The sequence below is a fragment of the Eschscholzia californica genome, unplaced genomic scaffold (genome assembly GCF_041429995.1).
Source record: "Eschscholzia californica isolate CP2 unplaced genomic scaffold, dmEscCali1.0.p SCAF_3, whole genome shotgun sequence".
In the NCBI taxonomy this organism is placed as follows: Eukaryota; Viridiplantae; Streptophyta; class Magnoliopsida; order Ranunculales; family Papaveraceae; genus Eschscholzia; species Eschscholzia californica.
This window is the reverse complement of record NW_028238420.1, coordinates 12514400-12538119: the sequence shown is the minus strand read 5'-3', so window position 1 is coordinate 12538119 and position 23720 is coordinate 12514400. Positions and strand designations below refer to the sequence as shown.

At 37.5% G+C, this 23720-nt stretch overlaps 2 protein-coding genes across 4 annotated transcripts; both read right to left on the bottom strand.

Annotated features, from left to right (window-relative positions):
- Window positions 1–6706: 6706 nt before the first annotated feature.
- On the bottom strand, window positions 6707–7384 carry LOC147548487 (uncharacterized). Its single transcript, XM_086668060.1, has one exon. The coding sequence runs from the start codon at window positions 7382–7384 to the stop codon at window positions 6707–6709; it is 678 nt and encodes a 225-aa protein (XP_086524186.1).
- A 546-nt stretch (window positions 7385–7930) lies between these two features.
- LOC147548486 (tetratricopeptide repeat (TPR)-containing protein) lies at window positions 7931–20598 on the bottom strand. Of its 3 annotated transcripts, none has more exons than XM_086670494.1 (7): window positions 19259–20534; window positions 17658–17707; window positions 15106–15193; window positions 13845–13961; window positions 13184–13297; window positions 12263–12343; window positions 7931–8206 (listed from the first exon to the last, which is right to left on the bottom strand). In XM_086670494.1, the coding sequence occupies exons 1-5, from the start codon at window positions 19736–19738 to the stop codon at window positions 13244–13246; spliced, it is 789 nt and encodes a 262-aa protein (XP_086526620.1). In that variant the 5' UTR covers window positions 19739–20534; the 3' UTR covers window positions 7931–8206; window positions 12263–12343; window positions 13184–13243. The 3 variants fall into 3 exon arrangements, with proteins under 3 accessions (XP_086526620.1, XP_086526619.1, XP_086526618.1); XM_086670493.1 differs by lacking the exon at window positions 7931–8206 and adding an exon at window positions 11559–11881 and having other exon boundaries at window positions 19259–20598; XM_086670492.1 differs by lacking the exon at window positions 7931–8206 and adding an exon at window positions 11559–11868 and having other exon boundaries at window positions 19259–20332.
- Window positions 20599–23720: the final 3122 nt, after the last annotated feature.

Below are 23720 nucleotides of genomic sequence, written 5' to 3'. Positions count from 1 at the left end.
ATAGAAACAGACCAATCTAAAATTTACAAACAGAGTAGAACATGAAAACAAAATTGATGTTGGTAGGAGGCGTCAAACCTATGACTATAACTAACCTAGACAACCATTGGCCTACAATACTAAATATTAAATTTGATATTGATAGAGTGAAAATTAATACATCTAGTAGAAGAACTTGTATTGATTGATTGGGGGCACCGAAATTGTGCCCCAATGGCACTTTCTAGCCACTATTCTTTTGTTACACTTGCCTGGTCAATAAACAAGGAAAACATTTACCAAAAACCTGGAGGAGTAGAGGTGGGATGTGTTTACAGGTGAGAATTAGGTATAGAGTTCGAGTAGGCCGACCAGTCTCTCTCACTATATTTCTCATCCCACCCAACTCCACATTCGAAGATTATCTTATCCCTTTCTTTATGGAGGTTTATTTTCCACAATAATCGACCCATTATAGCTCTTGTCACGTCTACTTCCATGACTAAAAGATCCTAACTTATTTTTCTATAATAGCCTCTCCCTTGGGGCAGAGGAAATTTTAGGGAAGATAGGAGACTTTTGTGAAAAAAGTCGATTGAACTTTATATAATTGATTTTCTTAGGTCGGAGTAGGGGTAGGAATCGGGTATGGACGTTTATGGACACTTGAAACAACGGGTCGGGCATGTTAGTCAACAAACTTAAATGGTGGTTAGGGGAAGCGGGTTAATGGAACATGCAATTTTGAAATTTACTTTGTCCATTGCTCGCCCAAGCCCATTAAGACACTGGGGTAATTCGAGTATGGCGGACAGGTTGTGGGTAAGTCCATGACTTGAAAAAGTTCACTTCTTCATCTTCATTTATAAAGTCTTCAAACACCTTTCCTAATTCTTAGAAAATAATGTGGGACTAAAACTAGAAGTTATTTGTGTTGTTTATTTTAAGAATTTAACCCTACATTGAAAACTAATGAAGAAATGAGATTGTGATAATATAAACTTATCACACTTCTCGCTCCCTTAGAGCCAATCACTACTTCACTGACCCACTAGGAATTCTCTTGGGGCCATTGCAAAGCAATGTATTGGGTTCGTGTGATTTCCCTTAAACATATTGTAATTATCTCAACTAGATCTAACAAAAAAAAAAGATAGGTCTAACAACATTGACTGTTGGGCTTCATCAACCCAGAAAGTTGATGTAATTTGGTTGGTTATCAATGGGTGACGTAAGTGGGTTCGGGCATGGCGGGTGTGCGGGTAGAGATTTTAACCCATGTCCGTCCACCAAAACTTAGCGATTGGGCAGGTTGTGCTCGAGACGGGTTTCGGGCTCATGGACATAATTCTGACCCTAGGTTGGAGAGCAACATATACCAAGAGAAACTCCAATGTGCATGGGATCGGGCTCCAACTGGAGAACTCCTTCCCCTGCTTTTAATCCCTAATATGACCGTTGGGAGTCCCCGACGATCATATTTCAAGTGGATTCCCTAAAAAAAAAATGGTTCCACCCCATTTTGTTTTTATTTTTCTTAACGTGATTTCCTTGTTTCTTACTTTATATTGTTTTAAATCGAGTTATTTCCCAAATAGCCCCCAACTTTATTACCAGTTTCCTACCTAGCTCCCTACTTTATCAAAAATACCCAGATGGTCACCGTTTTCAGTTACCGTTAACTCCGTTAACTAGTCATCATCTCTCTCCTCCATCTCATCGCCTCTTTGCCACCTCATCTTCTCGCCCCCTCATCGTTTTCACCGGCGAAGGTCGCCGACCTTCAAACATAAAAAAATCCTTTTTCCTCTCTCTCTCTCTCTAAGAAAAAAAATTTGTTCATCTCTCCTCTCTCTCTCTCTAGTCATTGCCCTTACTACTATTATAAGAGTTTCCTCATAAATTAACCCAGACATGGTTTTATACTCATTCATATTTCTGACTAGTAATCTTCTTTCTTCTTGAGTTGGTTGTTGAAATGAGCTTCGAGAAATCCTAAATGAAACTTTTGTTGAAGGTTGAATTGGGGAATCTTTTTCTTCCAATTCTTCTTCACTTTCAAGCTGAAAATGATGATTTAATGCTTTATATAAAAACCCAAGAAAATTCTCACCAGTTACAGCACAAAAACCTCTTTTAAACACAAATGGAATTTCTAAACTCATCATGAATAGATACAGAAACCTTACTCCTATTCATACCTGAATCCATCTTTGTCGTGTTAAATACACAAAAGTATCTAACTTTGCCTTTTTCATCTTCAAACAAACAAAAAACCTTAAATTTTCCAACCCCCAACTCTCTTTCAAATTTCTTCAATTTGAAGAAACAAATTTGATACAACAGATATCAATAAAAGTATGATCTTTTGGGGATTTCTAATTTGGGCATTCAAATTCAGTTTCAGTATTACATAATTGATGAATAAGAAAATGAAATATTTGTAACCCTAGATGTAAAATAAGTTGAAATTGATCAAAGAACTTGTTTTGTTCCTTGATGGTTTACAAAACAAATATAAGACTCTATTTGAGCATTTCTGGTCGGTGAGACCAACACCCTGTTGAAGGGTACCCGGAGAAGGAGGTGCCGATAGAGACTGGAGACGGACCTGAATAGGCGTGCCCGTGGAAGGGGGTGTCTGCAGAGGTCGAATAGATCCCTGACTAAGCATACCAGGAGGTGCCTGCAGAGGGCGAATGAATGCTTGATCAGGGGTTGTTGTAGCTGAACCCGAGGATGAGGGTGCCTGTATAGATGGAGTAACAGGTTGACTGGGATTCGAGGTCAACGAGTCTGACCGGGGTGCCGATAGAGAGGGATCCGGCTGTAGCCGATCGGTGGGTTCAGTCAGGCCCGTGTTCGTTTAAACAGTGGGTGCCTGTAGTTTAGAGAAGGCGGAAGGTGGAAAAGTGAACGTCCCGTCGTCCAATATGGACAGAAACGGACGGGATGGCCGAGAGGATTGTTGATCAAGTTTCTCGAACGGAAATCGATTTTCTTGAAAAGTAACATGACGAGATGTGTAAATCTTATGAGTGTTGAGGTCATAGATTCTATAACCTTTTTGAGCGTAAGGATAACTAATGAATATGCCGGGAGAAGCGCGGGCATCCATTTTATGACGTATCTTGGTATTGTGAGCGTAACATGATGAGACATGAAAATGTCCCATCTGAATCTCTTAACTAGGGTTAGTTAGTCCAGTTTGAGCGGTTACTCTGATGATTTGTTTGATTTTCTTTCTCAGGTCTCATTTACGGAGTTCAATGCGAAAACATCGTGATAAAGACACATTTGAGGGCATTTTGGTCATTTTAATGACAAGGGTATTCTGGTCAATATTAGTTACTCGATGAAAAAGTAGAGCCCAGGACGAACCCAACGGCGAAAGCGGAAGTCAAATCGGAGTCCGGATGAGGAAAATAGAGAAGGTCAAGGTTGAGTCAAAACTAGTTGACCAAATGTCAACATACAACGGTCAGGGATACGTGGCGCACAAGATGGAAGTAGATCAATGGTAAGATGAGAGTGTGGGATACTGTTGGGCATCGTAGGAAGGCACTCGGAGATTGGTTAGAAATCAGATATGTTGTACTACAAGGCAAGTTACTAATGTGGGCCAAGACGATCCAACGGAGGAAAAACACGTGGGCAAAGATTGGACGGTCGCTTCATCTTATTCCGATGCTCCGTGATACATCATAGTGATCTCACTTAAGATTCAAAATTCTGGCGCCCAGATTAGAACCGAAATACCTATTCTTTCTCTTTCTCTCTTCTCTATTCATGGGAATGATCTCTGTTAATACAGAAAGAAAGAGAGAGAGAGAAGGAAAGTAGAGAGATAAAGCCCGAGAGAGAGAACTTAAGGAAAGAAGAAAGAAGAAAAGGAAAGAAGCAAGAAGAGAGGGAGATTTCGGATTTGAGAGGATTCTCTCCGGCTATATAGAAAGACATCTCGGATTAATCATTATCTCATCTCGGCTGGGATTGGAGGAAGCCTCTCGAGCTCAACTTGACAAAAATACTAGAGAGAGAGAGAGTGATGTAGAGATCACAAAACCGAGAGCTAGAGAGAGAAAGAGAGTTTGGAGAGTTAGAGTTTCTGTCTTTGTTTCTTATTCTTCTTCTAATCCTTCTCTTTGTGAGAGAGAGAAGATTAGTTAGAAAGAGTTAAGAGAGAGAGAGGCTACTGTGTAGAGAGAGAGAGATTTTGAATTAATAAACCAAGCTTTTAAATCTATTTTTTCTTCTTATTTCTTTACTGTTTTGGTTAAAGAGAGAAAAAGAGAGTTATAGTATTGTTTTAGAGAGAGAAAGAGAAAGGTTAGAGTGAGAAATAAAGAGAAAACAGTAGAGAAAGAGAAAAAAAACCAGTTGAGGAAAATAATTTTCTCACAGAGAAGTATTTTCCGAGAAGACGAGAAAACTATTTTCCTTAAGGGTCTGTTTGGCTGCATAGAGGAAAATCAGCGAGAAAAAGTTAAGTTTTCTTCCATTCTCTTTTATTATTCATATTTATTTAAATCTCGATCATGATTAGCTAAGACTCTCCATCTAGGGTTTTACGATGAAACCCATTTTTGATCTTTTAGAGATATAATTTTTATTGATTAACTCTTGATTAATGATTCATAGTTTAATTCGTTTTAGTTTGATAAATAGATTTTCTTTTCACTATTTATACTTTTCGATTTGATGCATCGTGCTTATGTTAAATCATTTGACGGTTCATACTTATTAATTGATAAATAGTAGTTTAGAGATTTATTTATTTAAAATAAAATGATTACATTGTTATGTTTTATTCGGTTTTGACGAAAACATCTCCCGGAATTAGGATAGTTCATTATCCGAAATTCTGAGTTATAAAAAAAGAAGAGAATTAACCATTTTAAGTATTTGTTTCTAAAGGTGATTTTATGTGGTGAATTTCTAAAATCCTAGGTCCTCTCCCCCATTTAAGTTCGTTGTATCATAATTTATTTTTTTATTTTTTATTAATTTGTTCGTTATTATTTTATCACCAAAACCAAAACCATTTTCAAAACCGTCTTACTTCCAAGTCTTAGAATAGGTTTCACTTAGTCTTTGAGGAACGAACCGGTCTTACCGGAATTATTACTTGACGCCCGTATACTTGCGGGTGGTGACCTAGTTAGGAAACTTTCTAGGCCCATCATAACACAGACAACCAAAGACCCGAAGGTTGTCGAGAGAAGGGGGAGCCCATGAGTATCTCATGAGGTGATTGCCCTTGTAAGACGGGTGTTGGAATTTTATTGATTAAATATACCGCTGTTAGAACACACTCTCCCCAAAATTTGGGTGGAAGATTGGCTTAAAAGCGGAGTGCCCTAGCCACATCAAGGATGTGACGGTGTTTTCGTTCTACCACCCCGTTTTGTTGAGGGGTGTAGATACAACTTCTTTGATGAACAATACCCTTATTATTAAAAAAAAAAATTTGAATTTCATTGGAAAGAAATTCAGAGCCGTTATCGGATCGTAACGTTTGTAAAGATGGGAATAGGAGATTGCTATTACCCGAACGCATGTTTGTAATGTTAGATTGGAATTGAGTAATGGTGTAATTCACAAATTTAGAAAGAAGTTTGAAAGTTTCCGATTTGGAATGCATAAGATAAAGCCAAGTACATCGTGAGAAGTCGTCTACTGATGTGAGAAAGTAGCGACAACCGGATGTTAATGGTATATTGAATGGTCCCCATATATCGGCGTGTATTAATTCAAAAATACGAGATGATTTAGATGAACTAGAAGGAAAAGAAAGACGTGGTTGTTTAGAGAGAGGACATATATCACACGGAACTTTATTGATTAATCCACTCTTAATACATGGATATTTAGAAGAAATAAAAGACAAACGTTCTAAAGACGGGTGACCAAGTCGCCAATGCCATAAATTAAAACTACTAGAACTACTAGAAAGAAAAGATGAAAAAATCCTAGGTTCCGTGCGTAAGTGATAGAGGCCGTCATGAAGATCACCAAGTCGAATCGTCCTTGTCGTTGTTGGGTCCTGAAAGACACAAGATGATTTGTTAAAATAAACACCACAATCAAGAGATTTAGTGGTTTCAGAAACCGAAATAAGATTAAACTTAAAAGTCGGTATATGTAAGACATTAAGAAGATGAAAATCTTTAGTAAATGGAACAGAACCAATGTGAATAACTTGTGAACGTGAACCATCCGGTAAACGGACGTAATAATTTGGTGGTGCCTTTGTATAAGACGAAAAAGATGAGAGGGAGGCGCATATGTTTTTCGCGGCGCCCGAATCGATTATCCATGGAAGGATGTAAGAAGACGTACCCATGAAGTTGACCGTCGGATCGGTGCCTAGATGGAGGGTGCTTGCAGCGGCTTTGTTATTCTCAAACAATCGAACCAAGTGATGGTATTGGTCTTGAGTCATCGTGGTGGCTGAAGGCACCCCCAGTTGCGTCGGGTCAGAGACAGAACCGGTCAAGACCGAGCCAGCGGGCTGGGTTTGTCGGGTACGTGGAGGATACCCATGCAATTTGTAGCATGTATCCTTCACGTGCCCATGTTGGTGGCAGTGTTCACAATAGGGCCGAGCCCGTTTCGGGCGTTGACGATCTTATCGATCGGATCTATCAAAACGTCCTCCCGATGACTGTTCGGCGGCTAAGGCGGCGGCGTCGGTGGTGACCATATCCAAGTGGGTGAGATTTTGTTAGATCTCTTCCTGTTTAACCATACTGTGAATTTTAAGAACAGACGGGAAAGGATCCATAAGAAGTATTTGACTTCGGATAGCAGCGAAGCGATCATGGAGTCCTTCAAGGAACTCCATGGCCCGATCCTGATTAGATCGATCAATTAAAGCTTTACCGTGACCACATTGACATGGTTCGATAGCAAGGAGAGATTGAAGCTCATCTTGGTGAGACTTAAGATTAGTGAAGTAAGTAGAGACGTCTAATCCGTCTTGTTTCATTGAAGAGATTGCACGTTTGAGTTGAAATTTTTTTGGTGCATTCGTTTGATGGAATCTATCATAAAGATTTGTCCAAATTTCAGCAGCAGATTCATCATACAATATGGATTGACGAAGATCAGGAGAAACCGAGTTGACTAACCAACTGGATACGAGATCATTACATCTCTCCCATGCATGTAATTCAACTGGGGTTGTCGGTTTAGAGATTGAACCATCGACAAACCCGAACTTATCTTTGGCTCTTAAAGCCATCTTCATTCCTCTTGACCAGGAGGCATAGTTATCTCCAGAAAGAAGGGGTGTGATCAATATAGTAGTAGGTGAGTCACTATGATGAATATCATAGATTGCAGAAGAATGTGGAGGAGTGGTTGGATTGTAATCCGAACCAAATTCAGTAGGTGCAGACATGATGATTAAAGAGAAAGATCGAAATCGTTTTAAAAAAAAAAACGAGTGGCTCTTATACCATGTGAGAATTATCGTTCAGATAATTCGAGTATTAGTCGAATGATAGAAATATATTTCACAATAGTAAAGAAGAGAGAGTTAGAGATTAATATTTCTCTTGTGTATTAACAACAACGAGGGTTACAGGTATTTATAGACTAATGAAATACAATTAGGGTAAATCTAGGATAAAGATTACAAGTATATGATGTTTATCTAAATACAATATGGAAACTTTTGGAACATAGAGACCGGCGGGACCGGTCTCTCTTGGTCGACCGGGTTGGTCGATCCGGGTTATATGGATCGGGTGGCCGATCCATGTACATAACCCTAATAGGAGACAACTGAGGCATAAATATTTCGATTTAAATTCTTAAAAGAAAATTTCAACAACAACAAAAAAATTTCTTTAAAAATTATTAAAGATATGAACTCTTTTATAACCTAGTTTAAGTCGGGGCCTGATCAAGATCCAACAAGCGAGATCTAGAGATTTAGTGATTGAGACTAGATAAATCAAATTCAATTTACTTTCGATTCGAATTAGTTAACGTTGTAATCGATCAATCTCACCATTATAAAGAAACCATCATGGCTTTTCACCGGGGTTGTAAGATAAATCCTCCCATCCGACCGAACAGAGTAAAATTTGTTGTTCTATTTATATCTCACTACAAACAAGGTTATCAATATCAAATCCTCATCAAGATAACCTATTTCACACTCAAACTCAACCATCACAAAAGATGCTTCCCAAGTTTTGAGGACTTCTCTCCATACCTAAATAAAAGAGGTAGATTTAAAACAAATAATTTAATCAAATTGAGATTTACTTTTAACTTAAAACTAATGCATCATAAGATAAAGACTTGCTTTAGATCTTAAACAAGATTTTGTAAACACTCATAAATATAATTCAGAGGTCAGAAGTAAAATAACCAAGCACAACTTAAATCTCTAGCACTTGGCAGTATAAATTAGTTTCAACTTTATATTAATCAGTTTCCAAGTGCAAGAATTTAGGCACCCTTAAAAGTGACAAAGCCAGCTAGAAGACCTAGCATGATCTTGCAACACGACAGTTTCTAATATAGTGTAGTCTTGGGAAGATTTAGGAGTTGTAGTTTTTCTAAATGGATTATGAGTTAGTCATTGGGATACTTAATCAACATGTGGTAAACACGATAACTAACGAAGTTAAACTACAAATGAAATAGCCTAAAGCCCAACAACATAATAAAAAAAGTCTAAAGTCCAACAAATATATTGTTTATACTTTTAATAGCTCAAGTTCAATAACTATAGATTCCACACTTCTTCTGAGAATCGAACCTGAGACCTCCAGGTTTTTTTTGAAGTTTATGTCAACACTTTCAACCACTCGGCAACCAAGTGTTGACAATTTAGGAGTGTACTTAAAGAGGCGTGACCGGTGTGGTCCAAACCAGTCCCCTTTACCCAAGGGATCATTTTTAATAATTTTTGAGTTTATAGCCCAAAAAACGGGTCTTAATAGGAGATTTAGTCCTCTATAATCCTATAAAGGTTTTCAAAACCAAAATAATAATATAAATGGATATCTAGTCCATTTGGTCTCATCTAGAGAGAAATCACAAATCTCTATAATACTTAATCTTTCTTATTACCGAATATAACCTTCCTTATCTAATGTAACCGATTAACCATAAAAATCGTAGCATATCTCCTTCCCTTTTTTATCTCCCTCATTCTCTCTCCAATCACATTTCTATTCAAAGTAATCTTAGCTTCATTATATTCTGTAACGGAAAGTTTTTATTTCCTCTCTCTTAAACTCGAAGCTAGTTGTTAAACCTCCATTAATCTCAGAAGTTTTCTTTCCTCTTCATTAGATTGCTCGAAAATCGTTCATCATTTATAAGGTTTAAAATTTTCAGTTTTGTATTAACAACATTGTTAAGATCTAATGATGATTCTTATTTTTTCATTATCAGATTACGATGCTCTATTATTGAACATATTACATTTGTGATTCAACTACATAAGATCTGTTTCCATCTTAACTAGCTTCGAATGGAAGATTTATAGTTTCTCTCTCTAAAACTTTCATAACTCTTTAAGATCTTTGATGTTTATTTCTTATTTAATGATTTGTTCAATTTTAGTATGTTATTTCTCCTTCCAATGTTCATTGTATATTTCTACAGATCTACGTTAAATCCTCTTCTTTTTTTTTTTTTTTTTGCAGATCAGAATCATCTGTCCGTACAATTCTTGATCTTTGTGATTATCCACACTTATTCTTATAACAGAATATAAAGTACAGGTACTTTACGATTACTTTCCATACTTTCTGATTTAATTTGCTAATAATATCTTGATGTTTATCCTTTCTGATGCTTGTAACAGAATAAAAATCACAGTTACTTACGATAACTTACCATACTTTCTGATACAATCTACATACATTTCACGTAAGATGATAGTATTAATGAACAAAGGTGCGGAAACTATGAAAAATTTATCCAACATTATACGTCTTTTTTTTACCAGAACAGTGGTCATGACAAGCATATAAAACTTCTCTTAACCTGATAAACAATTGTACTTTTCCATACATTATACATAATTTTTTGATCTGTACCTGTTATTTATGATCCATCTCATTTATTTTTTATTAAATGTTTCATTATTAATGTATGTAAATTTGATATCACAGATGACCTTTTGTGTTTGGCATCTAAGGAACAATCTGAATTTAAGATTGACTAATAGAGCTCGGAAAGTATACGTAATTTATTATGGATAATCAAGTATTAACTATATATTATGTGTGTTTTTTCCGGCATGATCATAGTTTATGTTACTTCATTCATAATTTATACAAATGTTTTAAGTTTTTTTAATGATAAAATAACCATATAGTGTTGTTTTTTAAACAGGTACAAAGCTATATCTTCTCAGCTATCAGAGTCCTTTAACAACCAGATTCGACATGCTCGTGGACTCCCAATAACATCTTCAATTTATAATTTTTAGAACTCCCACCAACCTGTACAATAAATTATAGATCAGAAATGTAAATGCAACCATATATTACGTAAAGTATACATACTTTATGATACATTATTGATTTACTTCTAAAAAAAAGCAGAGTATGATATATGTAAATTAATGGCTACTTAGAAGAATAGCAAATGTATATTAATTTGAACACTGGTATGTAAATGATACATACTTTAGAGAGTATTTGCATACATTAACAATAAATTACTACAAATTTCAAACACATTACCTCAGATATCGATGTTTCTTTGGTGTTAGTCTTCTTCTTTCCAACGTCTTCTTCAACAACAGATTTTCTTTTAATGGACAAAAAACATCAAATTATTCTTATTAAATAAATGATTAGTATTTGTCAAAATAACTTATACTTTATCATAAAATCAACATGCAACAACAGATTTATAAAGCTTTCACATGAATATAACGACGATTCGTTTTTCAACAGATTTGAAAACGAAATGGTGTTGATGAACAATCTTATCTTTTCACCTGATAAAAATGAAAAAGAAAAGTTGCGAAGAAGAAAGGATGCTACCTTTTCAGTAGTTACGATTGTTTTAGGGTTCAGATTCAATCGATTTGGGAGAATATTTGATTTCCAAAACGGTTTTGAAGAGAGAGAAAATCCATTTTCAATTTGATACCGTTGCCAGCTTTAAACCCCTCAAATCACGCCCTTTCCACTTTAGAAACTTACCGGATTCAGCCGGAGAATCAGATAAACCCGAGATTTTGTGAGGAAGGACATGGACGGTATTATTTAATAAAGTATGTGTTATTTATGTCCATAATGTAAAAGGACTAAATATCCATATTTTGGGAAGATTGGATCATATACCTTTTTTGAACATTATTTTGGTCTATATACCCATGGACTCCATTTTTAACCATCACTTTTTTTTTTTTTTTGAGGAAAGGTTTTTAACCATCACTTACTAGCTAAAAGAAAAGATAACAAGTAGACGGGAAAGATGTTAAAGTAAAGAAAATTGATAAAAGTACTTCTTTAATGACTCCTAAATGATCTCTTTGCGGACCATGTGCATCGTGTCTAGAAAAAGAATTTAAAACGTTATGGGACCCTAAATAGCGTATGAAAGTATGCCATAGTATAATACTCCAATTAAAATATTTCACTCTAATTATCTTTGAACCCTCAAAATAACTAAACAAAATTATACTCCAACGATTAACAGTAACCCTTTTTCTATAATATTTCAAATTCCTATGTGAAGAAATTAGGGATAATCAACAAAGTAAAAGAAAACAACTAAAAATAACTAACAACAGATGGTGAAGGGGACTCCTTGATGGGATAGGCAAGAACCAAATGAGCTCACATGACTCTTTCCATTCCGAGTCACTTTAGTTTTAAACTTGGAGAGCAAATTTCTTTCCTGCATCATAAAACTGCGTCGAAATGTCAACTATTTTAATAAATAGATTGGTATAGGATTGTGTCGGTTCGAGCTAGAGACAGCCTTCCACACTGTCTGCTTTGGCACTTTAGAGCCTACGGCCTTTAAAACACGTCACTAGGGAAGGGCGTGTTATCTCTTAGAAGGGGCATTACATCTTGCCTCCCACCTAATATGGGATTGACTCAAAACACATACTATAGGCTTGAAGAACAATTCAAATTTCAGGTTCCGAGAATTCGTATCAAATAGAGATGGGACCATCCAATTACTAGTGTAAAAGGGTATATTTTCCAGCCACCTACTAGTGTGGTGGTTGAATAGTAGAACAAGTAAATGCTACTGCACAGGAAAATTAGGTGAAGAACCAAACCTGGAAGAATTTGGAGGCGACAATGACAAGATAACTTTAACAAAGGGTTGGCTGCATTCTTGTCAGTATAATCAAAGAGCACTGCAAAAATTGGCACAATTTTAGCATCGAAAATCTTACCTAAACTAAGAAATCTGCAGCGTTTTAAAGTTGTTAAAATTAGATCAAGTCCATGCTTCCAAAATTATAAATCACAAAAATAATAGATGAAAAATATTCCAACAACTGCTTGGCCAGTTGGTTGTGTATCTACTCCAAAAACATGGAGGTCACGGGTTCAATTCACGGTGTGGCAATTCATCTTTATTGGCGTGTGTTAAGAGGTATAAATAAAGTAAAAGTAAGAATGGGCTTTCATGCCCCTAGGATAGCCTTTAAGGGCCTTTGTATGGCCTTTAGGGCCCAAGATGCTAATAACGATGGTAGTTATAGGGCTTATTCAATTCAGGTATCTGTTCATGATGTATCCATGCCACATTGAATGTAACAACGACTCTTGCAGTCCATGTCAAAAAATATATATATATATATTAAAAATACTAATTAGACTCGATTATTTTCTTCTTATTCTTTATATTATCATGTGAAACAAACCGACTTATAAGATATCACTTCAATAGTACACGTGAGTCAGACAATTTACGTAAGATTTCATGATAATGGGATAACCAACAGACCCCGTAAAACATCTTTACGGCCAAGAGTCTTAAGGTCTTGTAACACATTTAAGACCCCCAATAAGGCATCTCAAATTCTTGTAGAAATCTCGGTACCGTTTATGAGTGAAAATACACATGTTAATTAGACTGTAAGAGGATTTAAAGTTTTCTCCATATTTTTTTGTTTCTTATCGATATTGGTGGAGTTTCAGAAATTCTAGTGGTTCAGTCTTAATCATCCCTGCCACTCAAAATAAATTACCTTATTCTGGATGCATCATACACAAAGAACTTGTGCAACGGCTGATGAACAGCAGAGATGCTAACATGGCAGATTTGAAGATATCAGTATCTCCTGAAGCTTCGCAATTCGAGCCTGCGAGACGAATGATTAAGACATATTGGCTAGCGTCTAAATCTTCAAAAATCTGGAAGAAACGGTATTCTTAACAAAAGCCCGAAAACTTTACTTGTTCTTTTCAAATACAATGGTCTTTCCTCAAATCATTTGATTAACAATGGTTTTCAGTATATTAATCTGGTTCACCTTATGTCGTATTGATAATTTATGAGATAAAAACTAAAGATATTAAGAAACTAGATAAACATTTAGAAACAAATCTAGATAATATTGATTTCCTGTTCTGAGTTAGATTCCTCTCAGTTTCCTTCTTCTCTTAATTCTCTTCCCTTATTATTTCCACACGTAGTCAAGATGAGAAAGCAAGAGCAGGATAAGGCAAATGGCAAACTTACACCTACCAGAATGTTCTATGAGCACTTTCTATATTGATCAATTGTAATTTTAAATAAACTTTGTTTATTACGAAACAGCGTTTGAACAGTGAGTGAAATGGAGTTTCAATAAGACCTACTTCAATGGTTTCAAGTTCCTGCGAATAAAATTGAAGACTGAATCAAACCTTGAAGGATTTTGAACGACGAATCGAGGGATCTATTTGTAGAGCTGATGAATACGCCATCTCAGCTGCATCAAGTTCTTCCATAGCCAGGAATGCATCACCTTGAGAAATATAAGCCTGCAACATTTGAAAAAGTTTAAAACTAGTAAAGTGAAAAACATGATCAAATAACTGCTAGGAACAAAACAGTAAAATGGTCTATCCAAACTAATATGGAGGATATCTAGAGACGAGCTTCTTTGCTTGACAGGAGCAGCCCAACAGCAGCACATTTTAATGTTTAAAAGTTATTCTTGTTTTATTAATTTCCTTTTGAATATAATTTGTTTGAATTAAAGGAGGGAAAACAGTACAATTATACAAAGGCTTAAATTCCTAGAAAAAGGTGGAACCTAAGCAGGAGTCTGCACTCTGCACAAAAAAAAGTAAAATTAGCATGATAGCCCCCCAAAAAACACGAAAATCTCGATATGTCGTATTATTAACTTCAGTAACTGTAACGTACTTGTTCATTAGGTTTAGGATAAGGTTAGTCAGTTTTCTAATTTTTTTCAATTAGATTTCTTCCAGTAAGTTTTAACGCTATTAGAGTCGTAAAGAGAGAATTCAGTGTCCTTCCTCTATTTAAATAGAAGCTGGCTGGATCTCTAAGGAGGGTAACTACGAAGTTTCCTACTTCCACTATCCATCTAAGTGTAAACCTTCCTAGAATCTCCAGTCTACGAGTTTACAGTTTACCTAATTTACTGAAAGAGAGTATAAGGGCTCTATCAGGCACCAAAGAGCAAATAATATAAGTACAGATGCTGTTCATGACTCAATAGTTGCACAATACCTAAACTGAGATGGTATCCATCTATGCTATGGCATACTTCAATGTATTGACATCACTGTAAATGAAAAACATTTCTTGGATTTTTTTTAACATTAAATTCATGAAGTTGTTTCTATACGTAGGACACTTGTATGAAAAATACTCCAAACAGAAGTTTGAACATTGAACTTAGATAGTTAGACTGTAAATCTGTAATGCATTCTAGCCTTTTCGAGCTAGACTAAAGACTCTACCATCACCACTCCTCAAGGATTAACCCTTTCTAAGTAATAAGCAGACCGACAACTTGCTTGTAAGTGGGCGAACATGGATGTTTCGGTGATTAGTTCAGCACCAAGTACCTAACTGTTAACTACACCCATTTCAGCATGTAACAAATTAAAAACTCCAACCCTTTAAGAGTTGACTAATCACCAGAATTTTTACCTGAGGATATTCAGGAGCTATTCTTAAAGCTTCTTTAGCATCTTCAAGAGCCCCAAAATTGTTTCCCATGGCCAACCTTGAGGAAGACCTGAAGCCAGGAAAATCACATGAAGTGGAAGTCAAGTCTTGAAATGGCACTAGATAAAAAGCAAGTCTAAATAGACTCAGAAGGTTAAGAAAAGAAGTCAAAGTATTATAAACTTATTTTATCAGGCTGCTCATAAAAAGTGAGAAGACCAGAATGAGTAATTATGGAAAAGAAACACACAATAACAAAACAAGTTCTGGAGCCCCAGAAATACAACTATTCTCAGTTATCTCTTCAGTTCACTCAATTCAATGGATACTTCAATATACTATGAGTCTTAATGATCCCCTCTTTGCAAGTCAACTACAGAAATGAAAGATAATCTCTTATATTGCCATTTGAGCACCAATTGAGTTTTGTCGAGGACTTGGAAGAACCAGTGCACCTTGTTGATTGGATTCATTACTCAACGATCAAGTCCCTTACGCAAGGTCTTTGGGGCTCCTTGCGTTTGGAAATATATGTTGGCAATGGATATATGAATGTTCAGTACTCTTAACAGTTTATCATCAAATTATTTTTACGTGTTATGTTAGGGTACTTAACCTTTAAAACTTTCTCCCACACTTCCAAGGTTCAAAACAGAAGCCGGATTGAAGTGCCTTGAATCGAACATGAAGCTGACTCGAGCCATATGCACAGAAAGATCTAGGTGAAAGTGTCCTTAGAGTGGGCCTTAATTTCCAGGTGTTGGTTTTCGAAGTATGGTAAGAAGTCGCTTTCCTAGTGCATTTTCTTTTGGGCTGTCTAACATGAACACTCACTCTTAATATTTTCTGACGCGTCGGACTCTGATACTTTTTCTCACACTTTCTAATTTTTAACAAAATATGCCACGTAAGACTTTCTCTGTCTGAAAACAGAATGAGAGGTTTTGTATGCACAACTTTTGCTTACCTTGCACATAATCATGTTATGACCATAAAATACCACTCCAAGTTAACAGATTTTGTGTAAAATGCAAGTATTCAACAATGCTTGATTCGGAACTGAAAAAATTGTATGCAACAGTAACTCATTTAAAGATGTCATACCATTGGCCTTATTGTTTTTAAAAAATTGTATGCATCTATTAAAAAGAAAGGAAAATATATGGAGAAAAGTCTGATGGCAAATAGGGGAACAGGCTACATGGTCAGAACAGCTCCAACCTTGACCCGAAATAACAAAAATTACATGGTTATACTAAGGGTTCCAGATTGAACATAAAATACGAAAACGACAGACCTTTTACCCAATTTTGCCCCTAGACTAATGGAACACTGTGGCTTTGATTGTGTCTATATTTTCTGCTGCCTGGGAGTGGGGATTACATTCCTTAACCACCACGTGATTCCTGGTGTGAGAATAGTCCCACATCAGGAATGGGCACTCCAACAACCAAGAATATAATGTCTAGGTTGTCTCCACTCATTGCCAATTGGTTTTGAGTTGGATGACCACAAATTTAACATGGTATCAGAGCTGGGCCCACACATGATAGGTTTAAAAGTCACACGTGCCCACGTCACTCAAAAAAGAAAAAAAGGACACGCGTTAGGCTCAAAAGAATGCCACCTGCGAGGGGGCGTGTGAGAATAGTCCCAAATCGGGAATTGGCACCCCAACAACCAAGAATTTAATGTCTAGGTCCTCTCCACTCATTGTCAATTGGTTTGAGTTGGATGACCACAAGTTTAACACCTGGCCTTCCATTGTTCCAAAGAATGGCACAAAAATTACAGTTTCCAACTAAAGTTTCCCGTATTAGTGCAGTTCTACATAGTCCCATTGGTCCATGGAGTCTCCCAACTTCCTCAGGATGCACCAACAGATTTACAAAGACTTTATGAAGCGATGCCAAATTTCCGGGGCTAGTTTACAATGGAGGAAAAAATGATCTACTGATTCCTGAACAATTTTGCAGAGCTGCACATGTTTGGTCTGTTATTACCCCAAACTTCATTCATAAGTTCATCTATCGTATGCTCTGTCCCATCAAAGTGTCTAAGGTTCAAACTTCTAGCTTAAACCAATCACATATCTGAGGAAAAATTAGAATCGAAAAAAGAAGTTACAATAAAAAGGAAGCAATAGAAAGCAGGCATTGTCCCCACATGCCACATGACAGGTATTTGGGGATGTGGAGGATTACCGGCAGTTACCAGGATGGGAGAAAGTCTTCTAATGCTCTGAACTAAAGTCGGTTAAAAAGTGGCCATTGAGCATGAATCAAAATATTAGTTTCTACATAAACGTAGCTAGATATGATTGTGTGTTTAGTTCAAGCATGTGCACAACCTTGTTTGTTCTAATTTCAGCATGTTTACATTGAGGATTAAATTATGAGCATTAAATTATAAACAGAGCAAATGGCATTGCGGAAAAGATTTCTAGAAAGAAAATATTAGTGAATGAACCCATCCAGCTAATAACTGTTGCCAGAACTTCATGAATAAACCTGAACAGTTCAGAGTTAACGAACCTGCTTCTATAAATAAGATGCACGCCTCCAGAAGGTTTAAGATCAAGTGCCTGCAGTTGCAAGAAACATGGCATAATCAACATATTAATCCACCCCTACTTCCTTCCTTATAGACGAAATTATCAATAAACTCAGTGTAATGTGCCCACAAAGCACTAGTAGATGCATGAAAACCTTTAATTATAAGCTTGGAGATGTCAATATATAGAAATGGCTTTAAAGGCCTTCAAGATAAAACCACAGAATAAATCAGGCAGTGAAACAAGTTAGCCATTGTAGCAAATTTCTTTAGATACAAAAATAAACTCATACCAATATATGACCAAATGAGATCCCAGAACGCAGAATGGTCCCTATGGTTGCCAAGCTTGGTAAATCATAGTTCAATTCAATTTGTGTTCTTGTTCAATTTTTTGCTTAGTCTTTAGCCTTGCATAATATTGGTTTAGGCAAGCCCTCGTATTTAGGCATATATCTTTGTTATCAAGTATTCAACTATAAATAGAGTTTCCAATTCTGATTCACACTTGGAAACCCAACATTAGAGGATCTTATTCTTCTATAAGAAACAAACGGTTGAAGAAGTTCTTTGGCTTGAGTTGGACTAAACGCACTGAAAGATAAAGTTGAATAGCATAGTGAAACAATTGTTTGAGAATTTACATTTCTTACATTTATCATCAGCATAAGCATTCGACATTAGCTTCCGCTTACGGCTTTACATCAAATTTGTGTCTTAAATCTTGTGTCTCATGGAAGAAGAGTGCCTCCAAATAGAAAACTGGATGCTTGGGCGGTTACATTCCTGAAGAACATGAGGAAACTACCATGGTTGATTCTACTTACTACTTAATAGGGAGGTGCCTTTGCTTATTGGACTAATGAGGTTGATACATGATTACTAATCCTCACACACACACACTCTTCGACCATACAAAAATGTTAAAGTTTTAGTCACTGTAAGGCTTCCTCACCTCAGTCTCCAACTGTCTTCATATGTAGTCATTCAAAATAAAATAACATGGAAAAGAAAAAACACGAAAACAAAAATATGATTGAAAGGAACCAAAAGCACAATAAAGTAGCTAAGGTTTATTAGCACATGAATAACCCAAATGGATTCTTTGACTCTTTGTATGGCATAATGTGTATCTTAATGAGAATTGAGAACCCCTTGAGAAATAACAAAATGTAGAGATAATAAGCAAAAGAATCACAACCATATAATATGTAAAGTAAAGAAAAACTAGGAGTTCTTAAAAAAAAGAACCAGATAGATCTCTTCAAACAGGTGAAAATAATCTCTAGAACTTATCAAGGGTTGGGTCATTCTCAATTCTTATCAGGGTTGTTTGAGTATTGAATAGAAAAATTGAACTATAAGGGCTCGGAACCAACAATGTATTCACCACCATGGTTCTGATTTTCTGTACTGAGGTTCTTCAAACCCTAATTATTCAAAGTTCCCCGATTTCCATTGATGTGATTATTTTGTTTCTCGAAAATACATCAAGAGAAAAGATCACTCATTCAAAACAATTACATGTGAATCAATGATTCAAAATTTTTTAATTGAATAGCAATTGCTTTAATGAACTTACTTGAGAAAGCAAACTTTCAGCATCAGAAAAATTCTTCTTCTCCAATTCATCTTCAGCTCTCTTTCTCAAAGCAAGTGCTTTAAGATTCTTCTCATAGTCACCACCATTTCCACCAAGAAAACTTTCCAGTACTTGAGCAGTTCGAGTTGCAGTTCCACAATGACTAACCAAAACGGCTTCAGGTAAAACAACAAGGTTAGGACCAGATCCACATCGACCTAAACAACCGCAAGATTTAACTTTTACATGAGGAGGTGAGATGTTAGATAGAGTTTCTAGGGTTTCTCTTGATCCTTGTCTACTACAACTCCTATTAACACAAACCCTAATTTCTATCTCTGATTTCGTTCTTTGACGAAACTTTGACAATTTCGATTTTGAACTGATGGTGGGATTCGTAAGTCTTCTGAGATGAGATTGGAATTGAAGGAAATTAGTGTGGAAATTGAAGCAAGATTCGCTCATAGTGGCAACCTTCATCTTCTCTCTCTAGAAAAAGAATGAGAGAGAGAGAAAGAATCTCATCAGTCATATAATCACAGGACTTCACCCCTTAAACCGTTTGTTAAGCACAATTTGGGAACTAATTTCAACTGAAGTTTAAATTACGCGCCACCTATTTACACCCTTGCTTCTAAACGCAGGCAGATTTTACAGGCAATGTCCAAAGTTATTATAAGCAACCACGCTAAAGACAATCCTTAATTTGGTTAAAGACAATGTGAAACCAGTGTTTGAACTAATGGCCCAATTGTTGTTAGGTCGTCGACAGGTTGCAACCGTAAGCGTCATTGGACATTAGCAATATCTCATAAAGCCAAATCCATAACTCTCATAATTTCCATAATCCCTTGTTCGATTATACTCGGACAAAACCCATGCACCCTTCTCAAATCCCAGTTGTTACCCAAATTGTAACTAGAGTCACTTCATAAACAAGAAAGTGAGTTTTGAAGTTCTAGAAACCAAACCCCATTATACCTGTACAAGATCAAGAACAAAAACATGGGACATAGAGAAAGTAAGATAACATGAATATAAGAGAAAACCCTAATTTAAAGGAAGAAGTGAAGATTTAAGTTGAAGGTTGGGATGAAAATAAGGGATCGACAAACAAGTGTGAGATTAAAGGTTGAACTGAGACAAGTCAACAACATTTTCTCCTGAAGTTCTTCACATTAGTGAATTTAGTGCAATGATGAAGAAGGAAAAGGAGAAGGAAAAGAAGAAGGAGGAGGACAAGAAGGAGAAGGAGAAGAATAATTTCTTTTTAATTAAGGTCGTCGGTTAGAAAGCAGCCGACGAATTTTGCCGGGTGGCTGAACTTAACTTTCAAAGGTAGCTTTGCCTATAATCAAACTTGGTCATGATGAATTGAGAGCAGTCACTCTTGCAATGCCTTTAACAATAAAGGCTATTGCCTATAAAATCTCCCAAAATAGTTTCCGCATCAAATTTTTCACACGTATCAAATGGACCATAATTTCAAATCTACTTGACTCGGATTTAGATTTTTGTTAAACCATTATACTTGGTCAGTTTTGACCATGTCAAGATGTCAACAATTTGATCTGAGCTGCACAAGATAGCTTCACACACTTGTACAGAGAATAAGTTTCTGATAGAGTTGAACTCAAATAAACTCGGCCCCTAAACCTTACTTTAACCAGAGAAATAGTAAAGATGTTGTCACGAGTCCACTCGACACCTGGAACTTTGTTATAGTATGAAGGCAGGTGCAGAAGTGGATCTGAGTAAGCTCTGATTGTGAGCCTTACTCTGACCAAAGAGACAAAGTAGGGAGGTATGCAAAAGGAAGTTCGACACCTTGAACTTTGTTCTCCCGGAAAGAATGGTATTTATGCGAAAGGTTAAACAATGATACAGATCCATTTTCCAAATTAAAGTCGTTACGCACAAAATATACGATCGCGATGTGCGGTTCTTTCCTTATACGGCCATCCCACATGGACACCATAGGTAGTGGTGAATCATTGTCTTACAAACCTGTAAGTGTAGTGGCCAAAAATCGTACTAGGCCTACTTCGCCCAGACCCAACCTACTTCGAATAAATAACACTTGGGCCCAGCCCACTCGCCTACTAGTTGCACACTCTCCAACGTGGAATTCGACCCACTAGAGGTCCAAACGACTCTAAGACCTTGTAAACGTCCATCTAGACGAACAACAATGCATTAAAAGTAACAATGCTCTAAGCACTCCTTGGTCGCCCTCAACCGAGCATACAGTGTTCAATTCAACCTCAACTCCGAAGATTTCTCTACTCGACTAGGTCAGTCAAAGACCCCACGTCACCTCAAATATCTCGAAGTCACCTCTGACTACGAAGAGTCAAGAGTTGAGGCGGAGCAATCGCGCGGTCAAGCTACTCTAGGCGAGAGATCGACGGCTAGAGCGAGTCTCCCTTAGGGTTCAGAGTCACCCTCGACGCCAATTATTTCGGATCTGATAGACTCAACGAGCCCATCAGTCGTCTATAAATAGAGTCGAAGCTCTGGACACTCTACGAGTCGAGCCATCCTCCGACAATACAACATGGTGACACCCTCAACATTCAATGAATTAGTATTTACCTTACTTATAGTTTGCTGACTTGATCGTCGAAGTGCCTTGGCAAGACACCATCCCGGTGTCCCCAAGACTTCACGGTTTTACTCGTTTTTTGTCTGTCTACAGGTCTAACCAGAGTTTCGCCCGTCTCGAGGTTTAGAGCCCAAGTTGTCGGTGGCCCACCAATCGACCTTCTGTTAATTGTGTGATTTTCTACGTCCACAGTTTGGCGCCCACCGTGGGGCCCCTTCAACTAACATCTCAAACTACCCTATTAATGGAAGAAGGAATGGTAGCCTCACCAAACGATGTCTCGACCCAGATCGCCGAACTCACAGCTCAGATGCGAGAAAACTCCCAAAAGTTTAAGGCCTTGGAGGAAGAGAATGCTTTGGTTGGAGTAGAGAATCAACTACTTCAAGAAAAAGTTACCGAACTCGTCATGGTGTATCCAACAGGACCTAGGTTCCGAACTCCAGTCAACCCGATGCAAGCTTTGGTGACCTCTAAAGCGGGAAACTCCTCTAGCCAGCCAACCTCCCAGTCTGGCACCGTTGGCGTCTCAATTTCGAATCTAGTGGCTAATACTACGGGTCCAGAAACGACGTTAATATCGTCTTTCCAGAACTCAGCTCAAAGCCATCAACAATCGCAGTCGATGACTGCCCCTCTTTTCTCATCCTCCCTTACTCCTCTTATTTTACCACCTATTGGAGTACCCTTTAGTCTGTAGACTGCCGGTCTGAATTCTGGCTTTGCAGGAACCCCCTTGAAGCAGGCGCTGGCTAAAAAATTAGCGGAGACGGAAGCTCTGATCACTCGCATTCCAGGAGTCCCAACCCCTCTTAAAAAGAGTTTACCACAGAGTTATGCAGACTCCCCTTTCGTCAACACCATCGCCTTGGTGGAGATGCCGAAAAAATTTCCGTTCCCAAGTATGAGAATGTATGACGGCACCTCGGATCCAGACGACCATATTGCCTCCTACAAACAGAGGATGTTCACTGCAGCTATACCTAGGGACCTTAGAGAGGCTTGCATATGCAAAAGCTTCGGGTCGAGCCTCATTTGTCCAGCTGTCAAGTGGTACACCAACCTGCCGAATAACTCCATCGCCTCATTTGCCCATCTGAGAAACACGTTCGTCGAGCAGTTTGCCAGTAGTAAGAAGTTAGGGAAGCTCTCAGGGGACCTTTACCGACTTAGCCAGAGGAGAGGTGAACCACTTCGAGATTATGTGGGGAGGTTCAACAGAGATAAAGTCTTAATCTCGAATTGCAACCAAGAGACGACAATGGATGCATTTAGAAAAGGGTTACTTCCCGACAACGAATTCTACAAAGAACTGACGAAGTTTAACTACACCACTATGGAGGATTTCCTCACTCGAACTTGGGTAGCAATCCGTTGGGAAGAAGACAAGTACCATCGAAATAGACACTACCCTAGCTACGAGCCGTCTCGAGAACGTCATCTGAGGCGAACAGATCGCAGATCAAGGGGCAGACACATAGAGCCCTACACTGCTTCAAGGCGACCTCTAGCCTGAGACGACATGAACCTACTCGATCCACCAGGTCGAACTTCCTAACGGACCAGTTCGCACCAGAGTTCTTGAATACAACTTGAGCATCGAACCAACTGAATATTAGGGCAAGGTGCATACCAACTACAAACCAAAGATAGATACGACATCAATAACAGCTGGAATGTAACACATCTAAAGTTGTATCACTTCTAAACTCTAAAATTTTTGTTTAAATTTTAACTCGAATACTTTACTAACTTAAGCATCGGAGAGTCGGTGGTTATGCCACCGTCTAACCCTTTAGCTCGAATTTTTGCAGGTTAGAGCATCTCACCCAGACAACCAAACTTCTCGCCAGAGGT

Excerpts from the sequence above, each read along its gene's own strand:
- LOC147548487 (XM_086668060.1), bottom strand. The coding sequence starts at position 7,384 with ATGTCTGCACCTACTGAATTTGGTTCGGATTACAATCCAACCACTCCT.
- LOC147548486 (XM_086670493.1), bottom strand. The coding sequence starts at position 19,738 with ATGAAGGTTGCCACTATGAGCGAATCTTGCTTCAATTTCCACACTAAT. Across the intron at positions 15,194-17,657 it reads CATCTTATTTATAGAAGCAG|GTCTTCCTCAAGGTTGGCCA; the intron begins GTTCGTTAACTC and ends TCCTGGCTTCAG. Across the intron at positions 13,298-13,844 it reads GTCGTTCAAAATCCTTCAAG|GCTCGAATTGCGAAGCTTCA; the intron begins GTTTGATTCAGT and ends TTCGTCTCGCAG.